This window comes from Rana temporaria, chromosome 5 (genome assembly GCF_905171775.1).
Source record: "Rana temporaria chromosome 5, aRanTem1.1, whole genome shotgun sequence".
Classification (NCBI taxonomy): Eukaryota; Metazoa; Chordata; class Amphibia; order Anura; family Ranidae; genus Rana; species Rana temporaria.
In genome coordinates, this window is record NC_053493.1 from 92115380 (window position 1) to 92141419 (window position 26040).

A 26040-nucleotide genomic window follows, 5' to 3' on the forward strand; every position below is an offset into this window, starting at 1 on the left:
GAACGGATGCAGGAATAGAGGGCCCCCCAAAGTCCATGGATAAACACCAAGGGGACACAGTAATAAACAACCAAAATATAAAAAGAAATGCATTATATGTATGTTCCAGAATGGCTCAAACATCCATCTGCTGTTAGTCACTAAAATAAAAGTGGCTCTGAAAACTGACCTTATTTTCACTTTGCTCAACCAAGTGGAGAGGGAAGGGGATAAATATGAGCAAAAGATTCAAATGTTGTTAAACCAGACTAATAACTCTCCAGAACTCCTCTGATGGGATGATTGAGTAGAGATCCAAATTGACATCACAAAAGAACTTGAAAGTACAATCCCCAACTAATCCTAACTAGGACCCTGTCCAGCAGTAACTTAAATAAGCAAAGCAGGAGGAGAAAGGTAGCCACAAGCCCCCCCCCCCCCCAAAAAAACAGGTGGTTATCCCCAGGGCTGGTGCAAGGAGTTTTGACACCCTAGGCGATACGTAATTTTGCGCCCCCCCCCCCCCCCCATGCACGCTCTGCCCCTCACTTAAAAGCCGTGGTGCACAGGCTTGCACATGGACCTGGCCCGAAGACAAAAAGTGGATGGCACCAGCTCGCTTCCTCACGCCAGCCGTGGTTCACAGTCTGCCTGTTTGTACAAGCAGACAGATACGCTGACAATGCTTTACAGGTTCTTACTAGAAACAATAATAAATGCACATTTTTGTATCTGCAAAAAGATCTGCATTTTTTTTTTACAAAGGTGGACTTGAACTTCCACACCTCAAATTACCCCAATTCCTGTATTTTCAGGTCTTAGATCATCACCCCCTCTGTACCCCCCTGCACACACAGATATCTGTTCCCCCTCTGTACCCCCTGCACATCTGCCCCCCCCACACATCTGTTCCCCCCTCTGCACCCTCCTGCACACCTGTCCCCCCATACACATCTGTCCATCCGTCACCCACACACACATATCAGTAACCCCCTGCACGTCTCCCCCCCCCCCCCCCACACACATACCATTACCCCCCCTGCACGTCTCTCTGCCCCCCCCCCCCACATATCAGTACCCCCCTGCACACCTGCCCCCCCACACACATATCTGTCCCCCCTGCACGCCTGCCCCCCACATATCAGTACCCCCCTGCACGTCTGTGTCCCCCTCTGTACACAGTGCAATGCACTATTAACTTAAAAGCAGAGTCAATGTTTTATTGCTGCCTGTGTTTTCACTATACCTGAGCCAGCGGCTGGTGATTACTTTACTCCAGGAGAGTTGCGCTGGAGAGATGGATGGAGGGATGGACATAGGAGGGAGGGATGGAGATGGAAGGATGGGGCTCTGTACAGAGATGGAAGGAAGGAGATGGAAGGAGGGAGGGATGGAGTTGGAAGGATGTAGGGAGGGATGGAGATGGAAGGATAGGGTTCTGTACAGAGATGGAGGGATAGAAGGAAGGAGGGAGGAATGGAGATAGAAGGATGGAGGGAGAGATGGGAGGATGTGGCTCTGTATAGAGATGGGAGGATAGAGAGAGAGTGGAAGGCTGGGGCTCTGTATAGAGAAAGATGGAGTGATGGAGATGGAAAGATGGAGGGAAGGATGTATGAAGGGAGGGAGGGATGGAGACGGAAGAATCAAGGTAAGGATGGGGAGCTATACAGAGATTGAAGGATGGAAGGAAGGATGGGGGATGGTAGGATGGAGGGAGAGATGGAAGGATGGGGCTCTGTATAGAGATGAAAGGATGGATGGAGATGGAATGATGGAGGGAGAGATGGAGATGGAAGGATGGAGGGAGGGAGAGATGGAGATGGAAGGATGGAGGGAGGGAGAGATGGAGATGGAAGGATGGAGGGAGGGATGGAGAGGGAAGGATGGGGTTTGTATAGAGACAGAAGGATGGAGGGAGAGATGGAAAGATGGGGCTCTGTATAGAGATGGAAGGATGGAGGGATGGAGATGGAAGGAGAGAGGATGGAGATGGAAGGAGGGAGGGAGGATGGGGCTCTGTATGGAGATGCAAGGATGGAGATGGAAGGAGGGAGGGAGGATGGGGCTCTGTATGGAGATGCAAGGAGGGAGGGAGGATGGGGCTCTGTAAAGAGATGGAAGGATGGGGCTCTGTATGGAGATGGAAGGAGGGAGGGAGGATGGAGATGGAAGGAGGGAGGGAGGATGGGGCTCTGTATGGAGATGGAAGGAGGGAGGGAGGATGGGGCTCTGTATGGAGATGGAAGGAGGGAGGGAGGATGGAGATGGAAGGAGGGAGGGAGGATGGGGCTCTGTATGGAGATGGAAGGAGGGAGGGAGGATGGGGCTCTGTATGGAGATGGAAGGAGGGAGGGAGGATGGAGATTGAAGGAGGGAGGGAGGATGGGGCTCTGTAAAGAGATGGAAGGATGGGGCTCTGTATGGAGATGGAAGGAGGATGGAGATGGAAGGAGGGAGGGAGGATGGGGCTCTGTATATAGTTGGAAGGATAGAGGGAGAGATGGAAGGATGGGGCTCTGTATAGAGATGGAAGGATGGGGCTCTGTATGGAGATGGAAGGAGGATGGAGATGGAAGGAGGGAGGGAGGATGGGGCTCTGTATATAGTTGGAAGGATAGAGGGAGAGATGGAAGGATGGGGCTCTGTATAGAGATGGAAGGATGGGGCTCTGTATGGAGATGGAAGGAGGATGGAGATGGAAGGAGGGAGGGAGGATGGAGATGGAAGGAGGGAGGGAGGATGGAGATGGAAGGAGGGAGGGAGGAGGAGGCAGACAGGGAGGGTGAGAAGCGGTTGCCGCTGCTGCTGGTAGAAGTCCGGGGGATGCAGTGAGAGGAGCAGGCAGAGCCTTGTTGTCTTTGGCCGGGGAAGCTTCCTTCCTGTGTAGCCCGGCACCTCTCTCCTCCAGCTCGGCTCTTGTCTCCTCCTCCGCCGGCTCTCCGCGCTGAAATCTGGACCGTTCCCCGGGTGTGACACCAGATCCCGGGCGCCCAGGAGGAGGGGGGAGCGGATATCGCGGCAAGCCCGCCGTAGTTACAGTACATGCAGGGCTTCCATATTATCCGCTCCACCGATCACGCGGCACTTCCGGCCGGCTGCTCCTCGTCCCGGCTCTCTCCCCTCATCTCCTCACTGCCGCCGCTACTAGGGCGGCACTGCAGGCTGGGGATAGAGCAGTCCGTCCGGCATGTAGTAACAGGCGCAACCGCCCCCTAGCCTGGCGGCTGGCACCAATCCGCCATAAAGCATGTATTTTTTAAAAAAATGCCGGTATTTTAATAATCTGAATCCCCAGCAAGTGGCTGGGGATCCAGATTTTGCCGCCTCCCCTACCCTGGCGCTCTAGGCAGCCGCCTGACCCGCCTATTGCTAGCGCCGGCCCTGGTTATCCCTTAAAGGGCAGAGAATGCTGTTCTGCAATTTAGACTATTTATACACCTTCCCAGCTATCTTCTGGGCTATCTCTGCCAGGGATTGGCTAAAACAGTATAAATATTCATGCTATCCATTTGCCTTGCTCCACATCTGTGTTCCAGAACAACACACATTTTTCTATAAGGGAGGCAATCAACAATGCTCCAACCTGTCTAGGAGGGTGCTACCTTATGGGGCCTTAAAAATCAATAGCACTCTGAAAGCTGTAAGGGAAAAAAAAAACGTACCAACAGAATTGTAAAAATGGTCTGGTCACCTGAATTTAAAAGTGGAGCACAGGGCCTGGCAGTAAAGTGTTATGTACAGACACTGATTGAACTCATCCCCATGGAGAATTACATTTTCTAGCACGGTGAGCTATGCTTCACCTTCTGCTAAGACTATCCGCACTTGGGGTATGGTGTCCAGTTCTGCTTATCAATCCTCAGGAAGGATGTGTTGGAGCTGGGGAGAGTCCAGCGACATTAGTAAGGGGACTGGAGGACCTTGGTTACGAGGAAAGACTACAAACATAAAACGTATTCTCCCTGGGGAAAAGAGTCCTCTGGCTTTCTGATTACTCCCTGAAACTATTCAGTTTCAGGGAGTATAGAAAGACACGGGCTACGTAATCAAATTGTAGGAGAAGCCGTTTAACCTTAACCTCTTCAGCCCCGGAAGGATTTGCCCTCTTAATGACCAGGCTATTTTTTGTGATACGGCACTGCGTCGATTTAACTGACAATTGCGCAACTCTGTACCCAAACAAAATTGACGTCCTTTTTTACCCACAAATAGAGATTTATTTTGGTGGTATTTGATCACCTCTGTTATTTTAGAGCAAGAAACAAAAACCACAATGTTGAAATAAAACTTTTTTTTTTTTTACTTTCTGCTACAATACATATCCCCAAAAAAATAAAAAATAAATTATTTAGGCATCAGTTTCGGCCGATATTTTTCTTACTGGTAATGGCAGCGATCTGCGATTTTGAAGCGGGACAGACATTGCACTTTTTGGGGACCAGTGATATATTACTTTTTGGGGACCAGTGATATATTACATTGATCAGTGCTATAAAAATGCACTGATCAATTTAAAAATTACACTGGCAGGGAAAGGGTTAACATTAGGAGGTGATCAATAGGGTTAACGGTGCTCCCTGGGTGTGTTCTAACTGTGGGTGGGATTGGCTCGCTGGGACATGACAGAGATCACTGTTCCCGATCACTGGGAACAGAAGCCCTCTGAAATGTCATTAGGCAAAACGGGGAATCGCCTTTTTTACATAGGCAGTTCCCAGTCTGCCTTTGTACACAGCAATCGCGGGTCGCCAGCGGACATTGAGTCCATGGAACACATGGGCTTGCTCCTGTGGTGCACCTGCTATCCTCCTTGCACGGACCGACGTACACCTACAGCGGTTTGCGCAGGAGAGCCGACCTGCTGCCGTATCATAAAACAAAAGAGAAAATATTTGGACAGCCGCACTCCTGGAAAAGATTCCTGAATTGTCCTTTATAGGTAAAATGGAATACCCTACAATCCACAGCAAAAGGTGAAAACGGGATACACAGCTGACGTTTCACACTAATACTCAGTGCTTACTCATAGCTGACTATACAGCTCATATAGTCAGCTACTCGTATCATGACGGCAGCTGATACGTAGGGTTTTTTACTCAGAGTGGTAAGGCTGTGGAACTCTTTTCCACAATCTGTGGAATCACATTCACCTAAGTGATGATCAGTAATATGATCAAAAGGTAATCCATGTCACAAAGACATAGCCCAGAACCAAACAAAACAACCAAAACGGCAAGCACAAAACCGCCAAAAGCAACCACTTCCCTTTTAGTACATCACTTCCTCTTTGAAAATATATTTATAGACAATGATTTACTGTAATCACATTTATGTTTTCTACATGTTTCGCTGTGTGGCTTCTTCAGGAAAGAACGTGACCATTCATTTGTTAGATATAAAGATCTACAATCAGTCAACTTTAATTGTGCAAGGGACAAAATGAAATACAAAATACAGACATACCCCGCTTTAAGTACACTCACTTTACATACACTCGCGAGTAAGGACATACCCCCGAGTGTATGTAAAGTGCCTTACAAGTACTGTACAGACATTTTACAGCCGCAATAGGAGGAACTGAAGTTCCGAGAGCATAGCCCACCATGTTCCAGTGTGCCCCTGACACCCCCACTACAGCCCCTGAGACCTCAACTACAGCTCCTGACACCCCAAATACAGCCCCTGACCCCCCCCCCCCCACTACACCCTAGAAGTGAAAAAAAGGTATTGTTTCACTTTAAGTACATTTTTGTTTTACATGCTCTGGTCCCATTGTGTACTTAAAAGTGGGGTATGCCTGTAGTACATCAAATATAAACATGTATTGTCTTTCTATATACATATGGCTAAATTTCCACATATGGTGAGTAGCATCTAAGCAAAAATCCATGTTTAAAGCCAATAGTCCATGACCAACTTAGCCAGTGGGTTCTCTTGGTGACCACAATAGATGGTGCAGTTCAGAAACCATATACAAGGCAGGAAGTCACCAGCATTCCAGAAATTTTCTTTTCATATATTTTATTGCACAGATAGCATCAAATAAGTCAGAGTAGTTGACATTTGTGGGCTTTACATAGTCCCTTCCTTAGGGAGGTATAATGACAGTTTGCCACTGGAGTCCTCTTCCACGACGACATCACGGAGCTGGTGAATGTTAAAAACCTTGCGCTCCTCCAGCTTCCATTTGAGGATGCCCCACAGATGCTCAATAGGGGTTAGGTCTAGAGACATACTTGGCCAGTCCATCACCTTTACCCTCAGCTTCTTTAGCAAGGCAGTGGTTGTCTTGGAGGTGTGTTTGGGGTTGTTATCATGTTGGAATACTGCCCTGTGGCCCAGTCGCCGAAGGGAGGGGATCATGCTCTTCTTCAGTATGTCACAGTACATGTTGGCATTCATGGTTCCCTCAATGAACTGTAGCTCCCCAGTGATGGCAGCACTCATGACACTCCCACCACCATGCTTCACTGTAGGCAAGATACACTTGTCTCTGTGCTCCTCACCTGGTTGCCGCCACACACGCTTGACACCATCTGAACCAAATACATTTATCTTGGTCTCATCAGATTACTGGGGGCTTTCTTGTGCATCATCTTCCTTCTGGAATGACAGCCATGCAGATCATTTTGATGCAGTGTGCGACATATGGTCTGAGCACTGACAGGCTGACCCTCAACCTCTGCAGCAATGCTGGCAACACTCATACATCTATTTACCAAAGACTACCTTTGGAAATGACGATGAGCACGTGCTTGTTTGGTCGACCATGGCGAGGCCTGTTCTGAGTGGAACCTGTCCTGGTAAACCGCAGTATGGTCTTGGCCACGTGCTGTAGCTCAGTTTCAGGGTCTTGGCAATCACCTATAGCCTAGACCACCTTTATGTAGAGCAACAATTTTTTTTTCAAATCCTAGAGTTCCTACAGATCCTAGAGTTATTTGCCATGTGGTGCCATGTTGAACTTCCAGTGACCAGTATGAGAGAGATAGAGAGCGATAACACCAAATTTTACACACCTGCTCCCCATTCACACCTGAAACCTTGTAACACTAACGAGTCATATGACATCATGGAGCGAAAATGGCTAATTGGGCCCAATTTGGACATTTTCACTTAGGGGTGTACTCACTTTTGTTGTCAGCGATTTAGACATTAATGGCAGTGTGTTGAGTTATTTTGAGGGGACAGAAAATTTACACTGTTATACAAGCTGTAGACTTACTATTTTACATTGTAGCAAAAGTGTAATTTCTTGAAAAGATATAATAAAATATTTACAAAAATGTGAGATACTGTATATACCCCAGTGTAACCCCTCACAACCAAAGTGACACCTGTCACTAATCCTAATGATATCATAAACCTGACAGAACAAGTAAAATGTACCTACAAATAAGTATAAAATAAACAACAATACATCCCTGCAAATGCAACACAACACAGTAAAAACAGGACCTGGTAGTTGCATTGTGGTACACTGCACAGCGGGTCTGTCAGCCTGTACAGTCTACTTTATTTGTTCATTAGTGTTCTTTTCTGAATGAATGGCATCCCTACACACCACACAGAGTGGCTTGCATTAGTGTGCATCATGTTAACATGTAGTAAAATGCAGCAGTTTACTGCTGATTAAAACAATGTATAGATATGAATTCAGTCTCAAGACATTATTTCTGCAGGACAGACCCTGAGAAATCTTTTTAGAATTCATGTTTAAAAAAGCAGATTTCTTAGTATATTTTGTAAAAAAAAAAATATATATATATATGGGTTGTACTTTACTACTTCTTTTCACAATGCATGACTATGGGTGTGCACTCCTTTCTATTTAATTCCCTGTCCAAGGATGTTAACCACTTCAATACAGGGCACGTATACACCTTCCTTTTTAATAATTTTATTCCCACAAATAGAGCTTTCTTTTATTGGTAGTTCACCACTGGGATTTTTATTTTCTGCAAAACAAATAAAAAAAGACAGATTTTTTTTGTTTTGTTTCTGTTAAAAAACGTTGAAAATAAGTACACTTTCTTCTTCACTGATGGGCACTGATGGGCACCAATGGGGTGGCCCCAATGAGGTGGCACTGATGGGTACTAATATGCAGTGCTGATAGGTGTCACTGATATGCAGCACTGATGGGCACACATAGGTGGCACTGATGGGCACTGAAAGGCGGGAATGATAGGGGGCATGGATGGCCACTGATGGACATTGATGGGTGGCACTGATAGATGGTTCTGATGGGCATCACAGATTGGCAGGCATTAGTGTTTCATATTGATTTTTCATAACTTATGGGCACTGATTGGTATCCATTGTGGGCATGGGTGTCATAACTGGTGGTCACAAGTGGTGGGCATCCCTGGGGGCATCCCTGGTGGTCCAGTGTGGGCATCCTCGGGGGGCTGCGCTGATAATCAATCAGCGCAGACCCACCCTGTCAGACGAGCAGCCAATCCGCTCTTTTCTACTTGCATCTGACAAACATGAGTAACATGATGTATTTGACCATTATCTTCATGGGAAGGGTGACATACCTGGCTAGGCGCCTAAAAGTTGCTTCAACCACTGGAGCTGTGATCAGAGGTTTTACCCTGCATTCTTTCAATGGGTATATCTTGCCAGCCTCCCACTGACACCTGTCTTTTTGTCAGGTTTTTGCCATTCATCCAGGATAAGTTCATTGATAAAGAGAATGGTATCTGGTACCTTTTTGAGGTTGAGAAAATATTTTTTGACTTTGTGCGGTGCTTCCTCCGCCTCCTGCCAGCCAGTGGCTTCCCTGACTGGTTCCACTAAAGAATAATCAAATCCAGATGCCCCTTCATATTCCTAATTTTCAGAGGAGCTATCCCACTTTTGGGGAGCTCGCAGAGCTCAGTGGTACTTTGCAGCCTCTAAGTCAGGAGTAGATGCATCCAAAATTGTCCCCCGGACGGATAATCTGATTAAGTCCATTACCTGCGCAACGATTTATATAGGCATGGGGCGTGGTCACCGGGTGATGCTACCCGGTGACCACGCCCCCATATGACCTCACAGTCCCATCATTCCCCGGGATTGTGAGTTCACATGGGGCGTAGTCACCGGGTGGCATCACCGGGTGACCGCGCCCCATGCCTATATAAATCGTTGCACACACCGTGCAACCAGCATTACATCGGGACAGAGCGTTGAGTCGAGTCAACATCTCAAGAAGAGAAGAGGGAAGAAGGCGACGAGGAAGACCGGGCCCCCACTAGTAAAAGAGCTGCAAGAAAAAAGCGGTGGTGCCCGTCAGAAGGAAGAAAGCATCGGAGAGCGGGAGAAGGCACCGGAGAGCAGGAGAAAAGGCCGGAGAGTTGGAAGAGACCCCCAAAGTCGGAAGAAGACCCTCACAGTCGGAAGAAGACCCCCAGAGCTGCCTAATAAATTACTTTAAAAACCTGTGTAGTGTGTTTCTTAGTGACATTTTTTCCAACAGGTGAATGGGTAGGGGTACGATGTACCCCATACTTATTCACATAGGGAGGGGGGCCGGGATCAGGGGGCCCCCTTATTAAAGGGGGCCCCGGATTCCGATACGCCCCCCGCCTGCAAACCCCAAAACCAATGGCCAGGGTTGTCGGGAAGAGGCCCTGTCCTCATCAACATGGGGACAGGGTGCTTTGGGGTGGGGGGGCCACAGGGCGCCCCCTGCCCCAAAGCACCCACCCCCCCATGTTGAAGGCATGCGGCCTAGTTGCGGTTCAAGAGGGGGGGCGCTCGCTCGTCCCCACCCCCTTTCCTGACCGGCCAGGCTGCGTGCTCTGATAAGGGTCTGGTATGGATTTTGGGGGGGACCCCTACTCTGTTTTTTCGGCGTAGGGGGTTCCCGTTAAAATCTATACCAGACCTAAGGGCTCATGGAGGGGAACCCATGCCGGTTTTTTATTTGAAATTTGGCGTGGAGTGCCCCCTCATGATAACAGCAGTGAGACTTCCCTCCCCTCTCCAAGGTCATCAAATTTGCAGCTAAAACGCAAATGAACCGCTAAACAGCTGATTGAGAACTTGGCAAAGAGAACGGAGCTCAAAAACGCAAGTGTGAATCTGGCCTGAGTGACACAGAAAAAGCAGACAGATCAGCAATGTCCACATTCTTTATCTTGTATACTTATTTCAGGTCCACTACCCAAAGTACTAAGAGGGTTACCATAACAGCCAGGCAACTAGCATTTTCATTAGGAGACAAGCATGCCAATGTTTATGTTTCTTTCAGGACAAGTTTCAATATTATACCTTATAGCTGGCCATATACATTACGATGTGATTGCACAATCTTCTTTGGATTCACCAAATTGATATAGTGCTTAGCGCTTGTCTAATTAAATATAATTTGAATGGATTGTTTAGTCCTTGGCACTACATATTTTCTGGTAAAGGTCTATGAGATTGTACAAAGGGTGCACAATTTATAATGTGTGTTGCCAGCTTAAAGTGGAGGTTCACCCTAAAAACTCATTTTTAACATTAAAGCCAGCATACTAAGTACATTTACTTTTGGCAGGTCATTTTTTTTTCTCTGTACATACCTTTATATCCTGATTTTGTCCAGGGCTTCCGCGTTCTGATGACTCCGGGACTGGGCGTTCCTATCCCTGCCTCAGGGTTCCGATGAGTGCGGGACTGGGCGTTCCTATCCTTCGTTTCGATGATTGACGGCTTGTGAAACAGGTCCCCTGTCGCACAACGTGCGTCACCAGATTCCCAGAGATAGCCGAGCTGCGAGTCGGCACTATACGGCGCCTGCGCCCGCCGTGTAGAGCTCACTGCACAGGCGCCATATAGTGCAGACTCGCAGCTCAGCTATTTCCGGAAATCTGTTGACGCGCGTTGTACGACAGGGGACCTGTTTCGCAAGCCGTCAATCATCGAACCGAAGGATAGGAATGCCCAGTCCCGCAGTCATCGGAACCCGGAAGCCCTGGACAAAATCAGGATATAAAGGTATGTACGGAGAAAAAAAAATGACCTTCCGAAAATAAATGTCCTTAGTATCATTAGTATGCTAGATCTAATTTAAAAAATTTTTTTTTAGGTGAACCCCCGCTTTAAAGTGAAACTTTAGTGCTATTATATACAAAATGTAAACGTCAAGAAATATGGACAGGGACAAGTCAAACAATTTGGTCAATTGGATCTGAAGTTGAAGCTATTTTGGGTGTAATTTGTCCATGATAAACACAATATTAAAATGATAATTGTAATCTACTCTTGCAATGATAGCGATCACACCTCTAAAATTTGAAAAACGTTGTTAAATTTAAATCTGAGATTCATGGTAAGTGACCCAAAAGCACATGAGTGATGAGGCAGGGCGCAGGGCGCAGGGCACAGAATCAGGCATCTTCCATCACATGATGAACCTGAAGGCTTTTCATACACAGGAGGAGGAAACATTAGCACTCTGATTGCTATTACCCTCAGCTGTGATTAGTAGAGTTTAAATACCGCTGTGCTGGAAGGAGAGGAAACAATTCACTTTTTGCAATGCAGTCTGCAGTGGTGAGGGGCTGCTTGGTGCTCAGTGTCTGGCTGATCTCTGCTGCCCAGGCAGGAACACGTGAGTTTGTGTTTGAAGTGTTTTTTTTAATTTTTTTAATTAATGGGATATGCTTATTGTTAAAGGGTCTTTCTTTTGAATTGTGTGAGGTAGTTTAAACTATAACAGAATTTCTCGGTTGACTAAAACTGACTATATATTGCTCTGGAGTTTACATCACCTATATAGTGTAATATTAGTGACCATGTACTATATTGGTTCTGCATAGAAAATAGTCTATTCCTGGATATGCAGCATCTTCTCTTGTGAGAGTGTGTGATGGAAACGGCGGTGATCGATAACGGGGGATATTGGTAATAACTCTAGGCTTCCCTGTAGGTAGAAATCACTGCTTTGTATATCCTTTTCTAAATTGTAGATGGCTGTGCCTATATAATTTGTGCTAAAAGGGTATCTATTTCAGAAAGCTGGTAATCTGTTTAGGTAGGTCCTTGCGTTTTTATGTGGCTTTCTAAATACTGAAGACTGCTGATCAGGTTGTAAGGGTGTGCAGCCAACTTAACAGCACTTGCATCTGTTCTAATTCTGGTACTTTTCAAGTTAAAGGGGAGTTCCACCCAAAAGTGGAATTTCTGCTTTAAGGACTCCTAACCCCCATGACTTTCCACATTTTGCATGGGGGGTTGTACCCAGCTCCTGCCACCTAAGCGAAGTTCTCCTCTCTCCCTGCAGTCTTCTGGGACATGGCATAGGTCGCAGCAGATTGCTTGGCTATTCAGGGTGCGCACCTGCCTGTGAAGCTGCAAGCCATCACAGCCCGGTGCCCATACTGGTGGTGTGGGGGGGGGGGAGAGAACTGAGTCTTCGGGTGGCTGCATTGCTAGAAGTCAGGAGCTACTCCCCCCCCCCCCCCCCTCCCCCTTTTTTTTATTTATTTTTTTGTAGCTGCTGACTTTAATGACTGCAACGCTGCTTTAAAGGGGTTGTAAAGCTACAATTTTTTTTTTTTTTTTTTTTCTAAATCGATTCCTTTACCTGAGTGCAGTCCTCCTTCACTTAGTGCAGTCCTCCTTCACTTACCTCATCCTTCAATTTTGCTTTTAAATGTCCTTATTTCTTCTGACAAATCCTCACTTCCTGTTCTTCTGTCTGTAACTCCACACAGTAATGCAAGGCTTTCTCCCTGTTGTGGAGTGTCCTGCTCGCCCCCTCCCTTGGACTACAGGACAGTCAGGATGCTCTATATGTTGCAGATAAAGGAGCTGTGTGTTAGTGGGTGTCCTGACTCTCCTGTAGTCCAAGGGAGGGGGTGAAGGAGGACTGCACTAAGGTAAAGGAAGCTATTTAGGAAAAAAAATTGTACCTTTACAACCCCTTTAAAGAAGTTTTAACATTTTTAGTTTGGATGCTTAAAGTGGAGGTTCACCCTATAAAAAATTCTAACACTAGACCCAGCCCAGTTCTGCATATAAAATGACACGACTCTTTTTATTTTCTCGTAGATATCGTTTAGCCTTAAAATTCACCGTGGCTTCCGGCTAGGGAATCCCGCGGGAGTGGGCGTTCCTATTGACATGCCAATTGATTGACCTGCTAAACGACGGCGCACACAGCGCGTCACGACTTCCCGAAGGAAGCTCGGGTCGGCTCGGCGCCGAATAGAGCTGACCCGAGCTTCCTTCGGGAAGTCGTGACGCGCTGTGTGCGCCATCGTTTAGCATGTCAATAGGAACGCCCACTGCCGCGGGATTCCCTACCCGGAAGCCGCGGTGAATTCTAAGGCTAAACGATATCTACGAGGGAAAAAAAAAGTCGGCGTCATTTTATATGCAGAACTGGGCTGGATCTAGTGTTAGAATTTTTTTTTATAGGGTGAACCTCCACTTTAAGTGCTATATTTAATAGTTTTGTGCTATAAACAAGAGGTGTTTGTCTTTGGGCCACCACAAGAGCATTTTTTAAATAGCAGATGTTTGGGAAATTTTATATCGTAGTTTAAACAAGGGTCCAAAAAAAATTCAGAAAGGAAGCAAATATAAACTTTACAGCATAAGTACTAGTGCCTTTCGCCAAGTGTCTTTAATAGACTGTTTTGCAGCTAATTTAAAATTTGGTTGGAAGTGGGCTGGGTAAACTGTTCCCCCTAGAATTACATAAATTCTAGTGATTCTCTAGGTCTAAGTAACTGTCCTAATAGTTTATTTCCAAAAGGTATACTAGTGACTCCAAACTTTCCTAACGTGTGTGTGCATGAATAACTCCTGTGGCAAATGCTTGTAATCTGGTAAGACACAACTTTTAAGGGTTGACCAATTCTTTCAGATTCACACGTTTGGTAATGCATGTCGGCATCAATCAACCTTTTTTCATGGTTTGGTATATCATGAGCCAACGTTGTGTCTCCTACAGGTTTCCAAGATGTGTCAGAGTTTGGAAGGACTGGCCATGACAATCGCCTTGTACATGGTTGGTCCCCGGCCAGCAGCTCTTGGGATGACAAGCTTTATCCTGCCTGGAAATCTGGTGATCCTAGATGGGAAAACTGTTGGAGAGGTAATGTCTAAGGCCCTTTTCACACTACAAAATAAATCTGTTTTAATAATCCGTTTTAAAATCCGTCAGATAATGTTAAAAAACGGAAGTTATACGTCCTTTATAAAATATCATTAAAGTCTATGGGATTTTTTTATGATCCGTAATAGTCCGTTATAACATACGGACGTTAGTTATAACGGAATATGTGACGGGTCTTGCACTATTTTTTTGTCAATTTTTTGTCCGTTGCAAGTAACGGATATATTAACGTCCGTTATATTTAACATTGAAGTTTATGGCACACGGACGTTAGTAAATGTCTCCGTAAATGTCTGTTATGTTAACGGACGTTTAATTTTACTGAGCATGGATATTCAGGGGAACCCCGCCGTCAATTTAAAACAAAAATGACGTGCGGTTCCCGGTAAATATCCATAACCAGACCCATTATCCGAGCACGTTGACCTGGCCGGCCGCAGAAAAGAGGGGGTGACAGAGTGCGGCCCCCCTCTCTCCTGAACCGCACCAGGCCACATGCCCTCAACATGGGGAGGATGTCCCCATGTTGATGGGGACAAGGGTCTCATCCCCACAACCCTTGCCCGGTGGTTGTGGGGGTCTGCAGGCGGGAGGTTTATCAGAATCTAGAAGACCCATTAAACAAAGGGGACCCCCAGATCCTGACCCCCCCCCCCTGTGTGACATGGTAATGGGGTACACTGTACCTCTACCATTTCACGAAGGAAGTAAAAAGTATTGTAAAAAAAACACACTGACACAAAAGAATAAAGTCCTTTATTTAAAAAAAAAAAAAAAAAACTCCAGCGCTGAAAAATCCACTCGTTCCCGGCTTCCTGCGTTGTCCTGATCCAGCGACGGGTGCGGGTAATCTCCCGCGATGAGAAGATCCAGCGTCGGGTGATCTCCGCTCCGGCGATGAGAAGATCCATCCATCCATCCGGCGCAGCAGCATCCCGGACCTCCTCCCACCGCTGGGCACAGCCCAGCGAATGAGCGGCTGAAGCTGTGACATTTCTTATATAGAGGAGGCAGAGTCACCCCCGCCCCCTCTGACGTACCTCTGCTACGTCACTGGGGAAGACCAAGAAGAGGAAAGACCTTTCCTCTTCTCGAAATGCTTACAGCCATCCTGGTGGCACAATCACTTGACTCCTCCCAAATATATAGGTTCTGCCAGCAGGCCAAAGGATTTAAGAAAAGATTTGCTCTTGTATTATCTAATGTCACCAGGTACCTAGCAGGAGAAGTGCAGCAATTCTAGACTTGGGGTGAAGTCAATTGATCTTTAACAATGAGTCAATTGAAGGGAAAGTATCTTATATGGAAGACCCTAATAGGTTACCAACACCCCTGGTTTAGATAGGAAAAAGGAGAAATTCCCCCAGGTAACAATAATTGGAGAGGGTATAAGGTGTAATACAATTTATTATATAAAGAAATACAAATAAAGAGCAACGAGATTGTTTAAGAACAAGGTACATCAATAGGTGGTGTGTGCATCCGCAGGGATGAGTTCAGGCCCTACGCGTTTCAGAGTTCCGTCCCTTCTTCAGGGGCCAATGCGAAATTTATACTGTATATAGTAAAAATTATAATGAAACAAATTACAAGGTGTATTCATATAAAAGAAAAGCAAAAATGTTAAAATCTGCACAATACATAAACCACATACCCATCACCACGTATATGGACCGAGAGGACCGGAGAGCACCGTGGTACCGAATCCCTAAGGTGGATAGGGAGCAAGCCAAGGGGACACAACTAAGGGTCCCAAAACTCCTAAGGACAAACCCTGGGCGAGCAGAAGGTGTGGGTAATGAACACACGACTCCTGCGAAGGCAAAAAAGATGCAGTATAGCTAAAATGGGCATAAGTAATTATTAGTATGCATAAAGATCAATTATGTAGATAGACCAAGATTAGGGAGGCGTATAAAACAATGAGTCAAGGTAACTACACCTGGCAGGTGCATTTAGGGGCAACCCTGCCTAAACACCAGGGTGCTGCACAAAAGATGGGTCAAATTAATAAGTGAAGGGTGGGCAGAGTTGAGGACTTGGTTGGGGGGAAAATCTAGCAACCTTCACCATTTATGTACCAGAAGCATGTCACTGACAAGTGGCCCAGTTATACCTTTTTTATTACATTGACTTCTTTGCTACTGGAATCTGCCTTGACCTAACAGTGTTTTTGTTTTTAGGTGGCAAAGTAGTGGCACGTTTGACCAGTGACAGTCCTGCACTGATAGGGTCAAATGTTACATTTTCTGTGGCTCTGCAGTTTCCCAGATGTCAAAAGGAGAATGAAGATGGGGATATAGTCTATCAACAAGGCTGTGCTAATGGTATATAGGTGTCTGTTTCTATCCATAACTGTCAAGAGGTAGGGATGGCTAGCTTTCTCTAATCCTACTTTATTTCAGCTTCCTTTAGTGATCAGTATGTTTATAATTGGACCAAATGGGTGCAGTTCTGTAATGAAGGAAACTGTAGTTTTTCGAACCAATTTCCAGATGGAAGACCATTTCCTCACCACCATGACTGGAGACACCATAACTTCATCTACATCTTTCAAACACTGGGTTGGTATCATTCAAAGTTATTCTCTATGTAGATATAGAAAATGGCTGGCTGAATTATAGCTTTGACAAGTTGTGGTATGGGGGGTCTTTTTCCCCTGAATCTGTACAGACATTCTATTCAGGCTCCTTTCTACACAGAGTAATATAGCCAGTCACTTGGCAGCTAGTTTGTATGGGCCTTTTGTGGATATCATGCAAGTGATAACATTTGGATATGCTGTGTTCATGTACAAATTGGCTTCAAAGTAGTTTTTTTTTTTTTTTTTTTTTTTTTTTTTTTTTTGAGACCCGCATGCTGTGGGGGGGGGAACTAGACTGAATGCTGTAAGTGTAAAATTTGATGGGTAAATTAAGAGGTTGACTTGCTTCTGAAGGTATTTTCTATATCCAGGCCAGTACTATCAGACGACTGGAAGATCTTCAGCTGTTCTCTCAATAAATACTACAAACATCACAGCTGGTGCACAGATGATGGAGGTGACTGTTTTTAGGAGAGGCAATCGAAGACATTACCCTGTTGCTAAAGCAAGTGGCCTGTACATTGTAACAGGTAAGTGAAGATTCTGATCAAAACTTGTCTGTACATATTCTTGGTTCTGGTGACTTGGGAAATGTAGTTATAAATAGAACATGCTTTAAATTATCTGCATCCATATGGTGCATCAAAGTAGAGAACACTTAGAATCCTGTCTTTGTGGAACTTCTTCTTTTCTGTTGGCAATTCCTTCATTTTGGTATTGGTGACAACACTGCCTGCCACTATGACTGCAAGAAAGCTGACTTATAACCCCAAATGGTAATTGTCCACACTCCATTACCACCTCTGGGTTAAAGTGGTGTTGGTCGTACATGTCAAATAAAACCAACGAATTTCCAAGCTTAACTTGCCAACCAGCCTGTGACCAACTGAATTAACCTGTCTAACAGTATGTGTCAAACGGGGGTTTAGTAGCACACATTTGCAAATGCATGCATAAGCTGCAGGCCAAGGCATCCTGCAGACTCTAAATTTGAAGAGTCTCCACAGTGGGAGCACATGTATTCTTGCAGCAATAGTCTGGGGGGAGAAATATTGAAATATTCTGGGGGGGGGGGGGGGTAGAAATGCATGGTTGTCTTTCCCCAGGAAAGTAGGGGGTCTACCAATGGGGACACTAGTTCTGGTGATTTGGGTATCCCAGTCAATTCTCTTTACTTGCAGAGGTCCCCCCCCCCACTTTTTTTTTTTTTTTCCCCCTCTAGATTTTCTCTAGTTCTACTTAAAGATCATTTATTTTCACACCCAGCATCCATAAAGATTAGTAATCTGAGGTTTGTTGGGTATTATGTTTTGATACATGCTTGAAGGGTAGCTTTTGCTGGGGGATTTGCAAATATGGCGTACAATTTCTACTATAATGGTGTTATGCGCTTCAGCACAGATTTCTGTGAAATGCAATGTGGATGTTTGTGTACAGAAACTTCACTTCTTGCATGTATTGGCTCACTGTTTCTTCTCTTCAGATCAAATTCCTTTCTATGTGAACATTTCACAGAAAAATGACAAGAATTCCTCTGACCACATCTATATCAAAGATTCTCCAATTTCATTTGATGTTAAAATCCATGATCCGAGCCACTACCTCAACAAATCCATCCTGTCTTTTAACTGGACCTATGGTGATGGCAATGGCTCCTTTGTGTCCAACAACCCAGTCTCCACTCATACTTACACCTTGCTTGGAAACTTCAGTCTGAACCTAACTATCAAAGCTGCCATTCCAGGACCCTGTGAACCCGTTACACCTACAACAAGAGCGCCAACTACACAGATGCCAACAACCACCACACCCCATACAACTACAAACACAACTGGTAGGTGTGTGTGTGGCCTGTAATTGTTTTGCTTCTTTAAGTGTGTTCTTATGCAACAAGGATTAAAATAACTGTTTTGTCCAAAAGGTAACATCACCAAAGTGCCACCCTTCATAACTGGGACCTTTCCACTAACTACAGAAGAACAGAATACTACTACCCATGCTATCCCCACTACTCATTCAACTGTACTGACAACTACCTCTGTACCTGGGTGCTTTATCTACAGATATGGCTACTATAATGCAAAAATTACAGTTGTAGGTAGGTGGAAAGCATTCAGATCTTTTTCATGGATTAGAATGTGGCCTAAATGTTTAACTTTTTGTATTTTTTTTTTTTTTTTTTTTATAGATGGCATCCTTGGTATGAATATTATTGAAATGAACACCATCCAAGTGCCCTCCCAGACTGAAAATTCTGTAATTGATTTTGTGGTGTCCTGTGAAGGCAGGTAGGTATGGGCAGAGCTTTTTTTCCTCAAAAAATAGGTGCAGGAACTCAACCACGACCCCATTCAAATTTCACAAACAGTAGAAGGGTCATAAAGGGGCATTAAATACCAGGATTGCATTACATACAGGGTGTAGAGTGCAGAGCTGTCACTTGTAAACACAGAAACCAGACGTCTGTGTTTACAAGTGAGCAGGGTCTAAGCCAAAGTTGGTGGAACTGAGTTCCCCCTGGAAAAAAAGCCCTGGGTATGGGGCATTTGATATATAGATGGGTTGAGATGGAATGGGGCTATACTGCAGTCTACAGTGCTGCTTTTCAATTGCAAGATGAATCTGCCCCAATTGCTTTCTTCTACTGGCATATTCCCTTGCATCAGAGCTACATGTGGAGTGACAGTGCACAGTATTGACGGCACAATTATACTAGTTCACTGCAGGCAAACTAGGGTTTGTTTGGCCCCCATGACATATTCTTTGCCTAGGCTCCTAACTGTCCCTGATTTGGAACCATTTCCTTCTTTGTCCCTCATTTTGGTCTGATCTATATAGTTGTATACAAAATGTACTACTCTATCAAAAGTGTTTCCCAGTGCTAAACCTTTCATCCAATTTCTAAATGGCTGCATTTGTAAATTCCAATAGAGATGAATAGTAGTGGTAAAGCACTGGGGGGGTGACACTTTATTGGTTAAATCTGCAATTCTCCTTAAGGGGGGCGTGGCCTATGCTTGCATACTTTTGCTAATAGGTATCCCTCATTCCCATCTCAGAGTTGGGAGGTATGGACTCCTGTTCTTCAGTATTCTAATGATATTGTTTGTCTTCCAGCATGCCTACAGATGCCTGCACAATTGTTTTAGATGCTTCTTGCATGATTCCTCAGAACATGGTATGTGATCCAATTCCAGCTTCAGACCAGTGCCTCTTGACCCTACGAAGAACATTTGCAGAACCAGGATCCTACTGTGTCAATATTACCCTAAGTGATGATGCAAGTCTGGCTCTTGCCAGTACCCTGGTCTATGTAGATGCAGGTAATAGTAATGTGGTGGGTGTAATCTTAAAACTGGAGGGGGGGCACGATTGACCTTGCTGTGTAGAGGGGTTTGTTGGTGAAGCCGTGCAGACAGTACTGGAGCACACTGACTAGTGTTATGCAGGACAATAAGGCTAATTGGTAGCTAGAGATGCATTAAGGGCCCAATGAAGGCAGTAAGACTTAAAAAAAAAAAAATGAGCTTGAGTATTTGCAAGCGAGACCAGTTGGGTGAAGAATAGGCTTGTGCATTTTACCAAGGCAGCTAAATGACTTTGCATGGACACTCATTATGCATTTGTTTCTAGTATGCTATAGTGCAGGTACTTAAAGCATTATTCCAAAACACATTACCATTTGTTAAACTAAGGATGAGCTCCAGCGTGTTTGCAGAGCCCACCAGGAAGTCGGCACTGCGCTAATCGCTGGCAGTTAGACATTTCCTGCTCTCTGCAGCTGCACATTGGGACAATGTCTCACTGCCTGTGATTAGCACAGCGCTGACTTCCTGGCAGGCTCTGCATGTGGGCACTGAACACGCTGGAGCTCATCCTTAGTTTTAACATGTCCCAAGACCTGAATCGGCACTGCATGTCTTGGCTAGTTCACACCAGTAGTCTTTAGTGCTGGAACACTGGCCATTATGAAGTGTTAAAATACCTTCCCAAGTTTAAATCTGCTACTTTACAGCTGTAGTCACAAGTATTGTGACAGTGCATGCACACGGGTAGCTTTGTGGCACCTTACTCTAGACATGTGAAAGGCGATGTATATGACCCAATACTGCAGGACCAAGGATACAGCGCCATGGCAAGCGTTACCTTGCATAAATCAGGAGGACAAGCTAGCAATAACATGTAGGTATTGAAGACTAGAAAATCCTACTTGTGCCTTGAGGGATAAGCCTAAAGCTCTTTCTCTTCTAGGATCTGGAACAAAAACAACCTCTGTAGTCCTGGCTATATTTGGATTGGTGGTCCTTGTTGCAGCAGTGGCTGGTGTTCTTCTGTACAGGTAAGTGCTTCAGCTCGGGTTTTTTTTTTTTTTTTTTTTTGTACAGACTTGATGGCATAGCTTGCCTTCTTGAGATGACACAATGGACTGGTTTCTGTAACTAGTAGCTAGTAAGACTAGCTGATCTTTAGAAAGGCATTGGCTTTCCCTTCCTAGTTTAATCTTGTACTACGTCTGCACTACCCACCTGACTGACATGCCATATTTGCTCCTTTTACCTAATCTTATTAGCCATGCATGTAGATCGCCTGCCAATAACAGCAGTTCAGTCTAAAATGAAGGGCCGCTGCCATCTCTTGTCTAGGCTCAATACTCTGGGCTGTGCACCTTAGGATTATACAGCAAGTATCTTTACTCAACACTAGCCTTTACTTCAAATGTGTGGTGCCAGCCTCACCAGTGGCATACAAAATGTGTTGGGCTACACTAGCACCTGTGAGTTAATGCTTTTCACACAAATACTGTACCTGGGTCTGCAGACCTTGAACCCCCTGATGCCACTCTGAGCTGTAAAAAAATGGGAGCCTAAACTAGAGTTTACCTTAACCGCTTAATGGCCAAGCCTCTTTCTGACACTTGTTGTTTACAAGTTAAACAGGGTTTTTTGCTAGAAAATTACTTGGAGCCCCCAAACCTTCTTTTTTTTTTTTTTTTGGGGGGGGGGGGGGGATACTTCTTATTATAAAATAAAATTGGGCTCACTTTTTGTAACCAGGTAATGCCGTGTAAATTGATACCCAACATGTCACACTTCAAAGTTGTGCCTGCTCGTGGCAACTTTTTTACACCCGTAATCTCCATAGGCGACGTTTAAAAAATATTCTACAGGTTTTTTTTTTTTGTTAGAGGTCTAGAATTGCTCTACCATTGCTCTACCAATCGGTGATGCCTCACATGTGTGGTTTGAACACCGCTTCCATACATGGGTGCTGCTCACGTATGCATTCGCTTCTGCACACTGACTTTAATAAAACTTTTATTCCTATTACAAGGAATGTAAACATCCCTTGTAATATATATAAAAAGCATGACAATCTCTTAAATATGAGATCTGGTGTCAAAAAGACCTCACTCGTCTCTATAGTATGAAGGTGGGGGGGTAATTTCCCCCACCTCACTCGTCTCCATACCCAGCCATCAGAAGGACGCAATCGTCGATGCCGACTGCTCTGGCGGGAGGGGGTCCCCCTCTCCCCCAGAGACCACTTCTATTGGAAACTGAAATATTCAGGTACACTTGATGGTAATCTTTACAGATTTTCTGATCATGGTATGGGAGAAAATTTAAGAAATGCATGGTCACTTGCAGCTTTTAAACCAACTGAACTTTTATCTCTTAGGAAATACAAGGAGTACAAGCCCATCAGGAATGCAACAGATGGAAGTGGCAGTCAGATCAATGTGTACTTCAGACAAGTCAAAGATGCCTTGCTTCATGGAAACCACAATGAGTATGATCCACTGCTGAAAAACAAATCTGGAATAATCTAACTTGCTGCAATGCCCTTGCACTGTTTAAACTTGCATGATCTTGGATACTGACTGTAATGGTTTGTTAGATGGGGTATAATAAAATATGCTCCCTCCTTTAAAATTATGTGTCAGATTTTTTTATTTTTTTTTGTTGCAAAGAGTTGTGGGGAAAATCTTCAACTCACCATGCCTCTTGCTAAATTTGGAATGTCTACTTTCCAAAAATGGGTCATTTTGGGAGGTAGTTGTAACTTGCTGGGTTCACACTGGTAGGACATGACTGTTTCCGACTTTGCCCTGCGGAGTCTGACTATGAATCTTTAGGGGAAACTCATGCCAAAACCTGGTGTAGGTTCCCCCTCAAACCATAACGGACCCTTCGGTCTGTATCACCCCCCCCCCCCCTGCAGACAGGTCAGGAAAGGGGGTGGGGATGAGCTATGTTGCGGGGGGCGTGGCTCAAGTCCTGAGATGAACAAATATACATTTTCTGGAATATACATTTTCTGGAATATACATATTTCTAAGTGTGTGTTTTTTTTTTTTTTTGCCTAAAATTTAATGACTGGAAGGTAGACAATAGTGTAATGATTCTGTTGAAGGAATTAAATAGGTATTTACTAGTTTATCTATATCACCTCCGGCTTCTAGTTTCTGTTCTCTCATTAACTTCCTGGTTTGTGGTGCTCGTCCATGTAAGAACTACATTTCCCAGTATGCATTTCAGCACGCCCAGTAATTCACACCTCCTTGAAGTCTCTAACACGTAGAGTGTCCTGCCGCACAGATGTAGTTCCCAGGAGGGGGCGAGCACGTCACTGACCACCGCAGTAAAGCCTCCCTTCACGGTGGTGAGTAACAATCAGACAAGCAGGAAGTGAACAGAAGAAATGGAGCAACTTTTGAGCAAAAATGAACAATGAGGAAGTGAAAAAAAATGTCTCCAGGTAAAGGATGCTTATTATGAAAAAAACGTTTCCTTTACAACCCCATTAACAATCGGCAGATATTCCAAACATCTGGTTTGACTTCAAACATCACAGCACCAAGGTTGTTATGGTGTCTGGATGATTGAAGCGCATTATTGTAATATGAAATGCTTGAACTCACCATAATGCAGAATCGGCAGCCCTGAGCGTTTCACTTGTCACATCGCCTCCTTGCACCAAGTGGCATCACTAAGGATGGTGTCTTCTCCCCTCACAATAAACCCCCCCCCCCCATATGTAAAATGTATTGAGATGCCTGCCTTTATGCGCACATTAACTTCCATGGCATCCCAGTCTTATTCTGTAGGGTTAATTAAGTTGGCACACCCTTTGCAGCTATAACAGCTTCAACCCTTCTGGGAAGGCTGTCCACAAGGTTTGGGAGACTGTCTATGGGAATGTTTGACTATTCTTCCAGAAACGCATTTGTGAGGTCATTAATGTTGGATGAGAAGGCCTGGCTCCCAGTCTCCGGTCTAATTTATCCCAAAAGTGTTGTATCAGGTTGAGGTCAGGGCTCTGTGCAGGCCAGTCAAGTTCCTCCACCCCAAACTTGCTCATCCATGTCTTTATGGACCTTGCTTTGTGCAGTGGTCCAAATCATTTGGAGGGGGGGGGGATTATGGTGTGGGGTGGTTTTTCAGGGGTTGGGCTTGGTTCCAGTGAAGGGAACTCTTAAGACATGAGCATACAAAGACATTTTGGATTTTTTATTTTTCAATGCTCCCAACTTTGAGAACAGTTTGGGGATGGCCAACGTGACTGCACAAAGCAAGATCAATAGACATGGATAAGCGAGTTTGGGGTGGAGGAACTTGACTGGCCTGCCTCAACCCGACAATCTTTAAGATGAATTAGAGAGGAGTCTGCAAGCCAGGCCTTTTCAGCCAAAATCGGTGCCTGACCTCACAAATGCACTGCTGGAAGAATGGTTAAACATTCCCATAGACTCCTAAACATTGTGGACAACCTTCCCAGAAGAATTGAAGCTGTTATAGCTGCAAAGGGAGGGCCAACTCAATATTTAACCCTACGGACTATGACTGGGATGCCATTAAATGTCATGTGTGTTTGTAAAGGAAGGTGTTCAAATACTTTAACAATATAGTATTTATCAGGGGTCTTCAAACTACGGCCCTCCAGTTGTTCAGGATCTACAATTCCATCATGCCTAGTCATGTCTGAATGTCAGTGTGTTACAATGCCTCATGGGATGTGTAGTTCTACAACAGCTGGAGGGCCGTAGTTTGAGGATCCCTGGTATATATGAACAAATACCTTGAGCAGAGTGCAAAGGATCTGGAGAAAAGGGGAAAAAAAAACAAAAAAAAAAAAGGTGAGGGGTTTGGGGGGAAAAAAAATCAGAGGTCTCATGGGGGTCAAAGCAGGCAAAAGGGGCCAAAGATAAGGGCCCCAACAATCAGAGTAAATTCAAATTTACCCACTTAATAGTACACATTGAAAGACAATTCATCAATGATGATCCTGAACGGATGCAGGAATAGAGGGCCCCCCAAAGTCCATGGATAAACACCAAGGGGACACGGTAATAAACAACCAAAATATAAAAAGAAATGCATTATATGTATGTTCCAGAATGGCTCAAACATCCATCTGCTGTTAGTCACTAAAATAAAAGTGGCTCTGAAAACTGACCTTATTTTCACTTTGCTCAACCAAGTGGAGAGGGAAGGGGATAAATATGAGCAAAAGATTCAAATGTTGTTAAACCAGACTAATAACTCTCCAGAACTCCTCTGATGGGATGATTGAGTATAGATCCAAATTGACATCACAAAAGAACTTGAAAGTACAATCCCCAACTAATCCTAACTAGGACCCTGTCCAGCAGTAACCTAAATAAGCAAAGCAGGAGGAGAAAGGTAGCCACAAGCCCCCCCCCCCCCCCCCCCCAAAACAACAACAGGTGGTTATCCCTTAAAGGGCAGAGAATGCTGTTCTGCAATTTAGACTATTTATACATCTTCCCAGCTATCTTCTGGGCTATCTCTGCCAGGGATTGGCTAAAACAGTATAAATATACATGCTATCCATTTGCCTTGCTCCACATCTGTGTTCCAGAACAACACACATTTTTCTAGGGAGGCAATCAACAATGCTCCAACCTGTCTAGGAGGGTGCTACCTTATGGGACCTTAAAAATCAATAGCACTCTGAAAGCTGTAAGGGAAAAAAAAAACGTACCAACAGAATTGTAAAAATGGTCTGGTCACCTGAATTTAAAAGTGGAGCACAGGGCCTGGCAGTAAAGTGTTATGTACAGACACTGATTGAACTCATCCCCATGGAGAATTACATTTTCTAGCACGGTGAGCTATGCTTCACCTTCTGCTAAGACTATCCGCACTTGGGGTATGGTGTCCAGTTCTGCTTATCAATCCTCAGGAAGGATGTGTTGGAGCTGGGGAGAGTCCAGCGACATTAGTAAGGGGACTGGTGGACCTTGGTTACGAGGAAAGACTACAAACATAAAACGTATTCTCCCTGGGGAAAAGAGTCCTCTGGCTTTCTGATTACTCCCTGAAACTATTCAGTTTCAGGGAGTATA

The 26040-nt window shown here is 44.9% G+C and overlaps 1 protein-coding gene across 1 annotated transcript; it reads left to right on the forward strand.

Moving 5' to 3' along the window:
* The first annotated feature begins 11472 nt into the window (after positions 1–11472).
* LOC120940173 (protein QNR-71-like) lies at positions 11473–21013 on the forward strand. The gene is made up of 10 exons (XM_040352859.1): positions 11473–11572; positions 13922–14065; positions 16270–16413; positions 16492–16650; positions 17042–17200; positions 18154–18504; positions 18592–18768; positions 18859–18958; positions 19788–19993; positions 20922–21013. Exons 1-10 carry the CDS (start codon positions 11500–11502, stop codon positions 21011–21013), a joined length of 1605 nt encoding a protein of 534 aa, XP_040208793.1. The 5' UTR covers positions 11473–11499.
* Positions 21014–26040: the final 5027 nt, after the last annotated feature.

Bases quoted from the DNA above. Each gene is read 5' to 3' on its own strand.
- LOC120940173 (XM_040352859.1), top strand. From the start codon at position 11,500: ATGCAGTCTGCAGTGGTGAGGGGCTGCTTGGTGCTCAGTGTCTGGCTG. The intron at 16,651-17,041 runs GTTGGTATCATT...TTCTATATCCAG, and splicing joins CTACATCTTTCAAACACTGG to GCCAGTACTATCAGACGACT. The intron at 17,201-18,153 runs GTAAGTGAAGAT...TCTTCTCTTCAG, and splicing joins TGGCCTGTACATTGTAACAG to ATCAAATTCCTTTCTATGTG.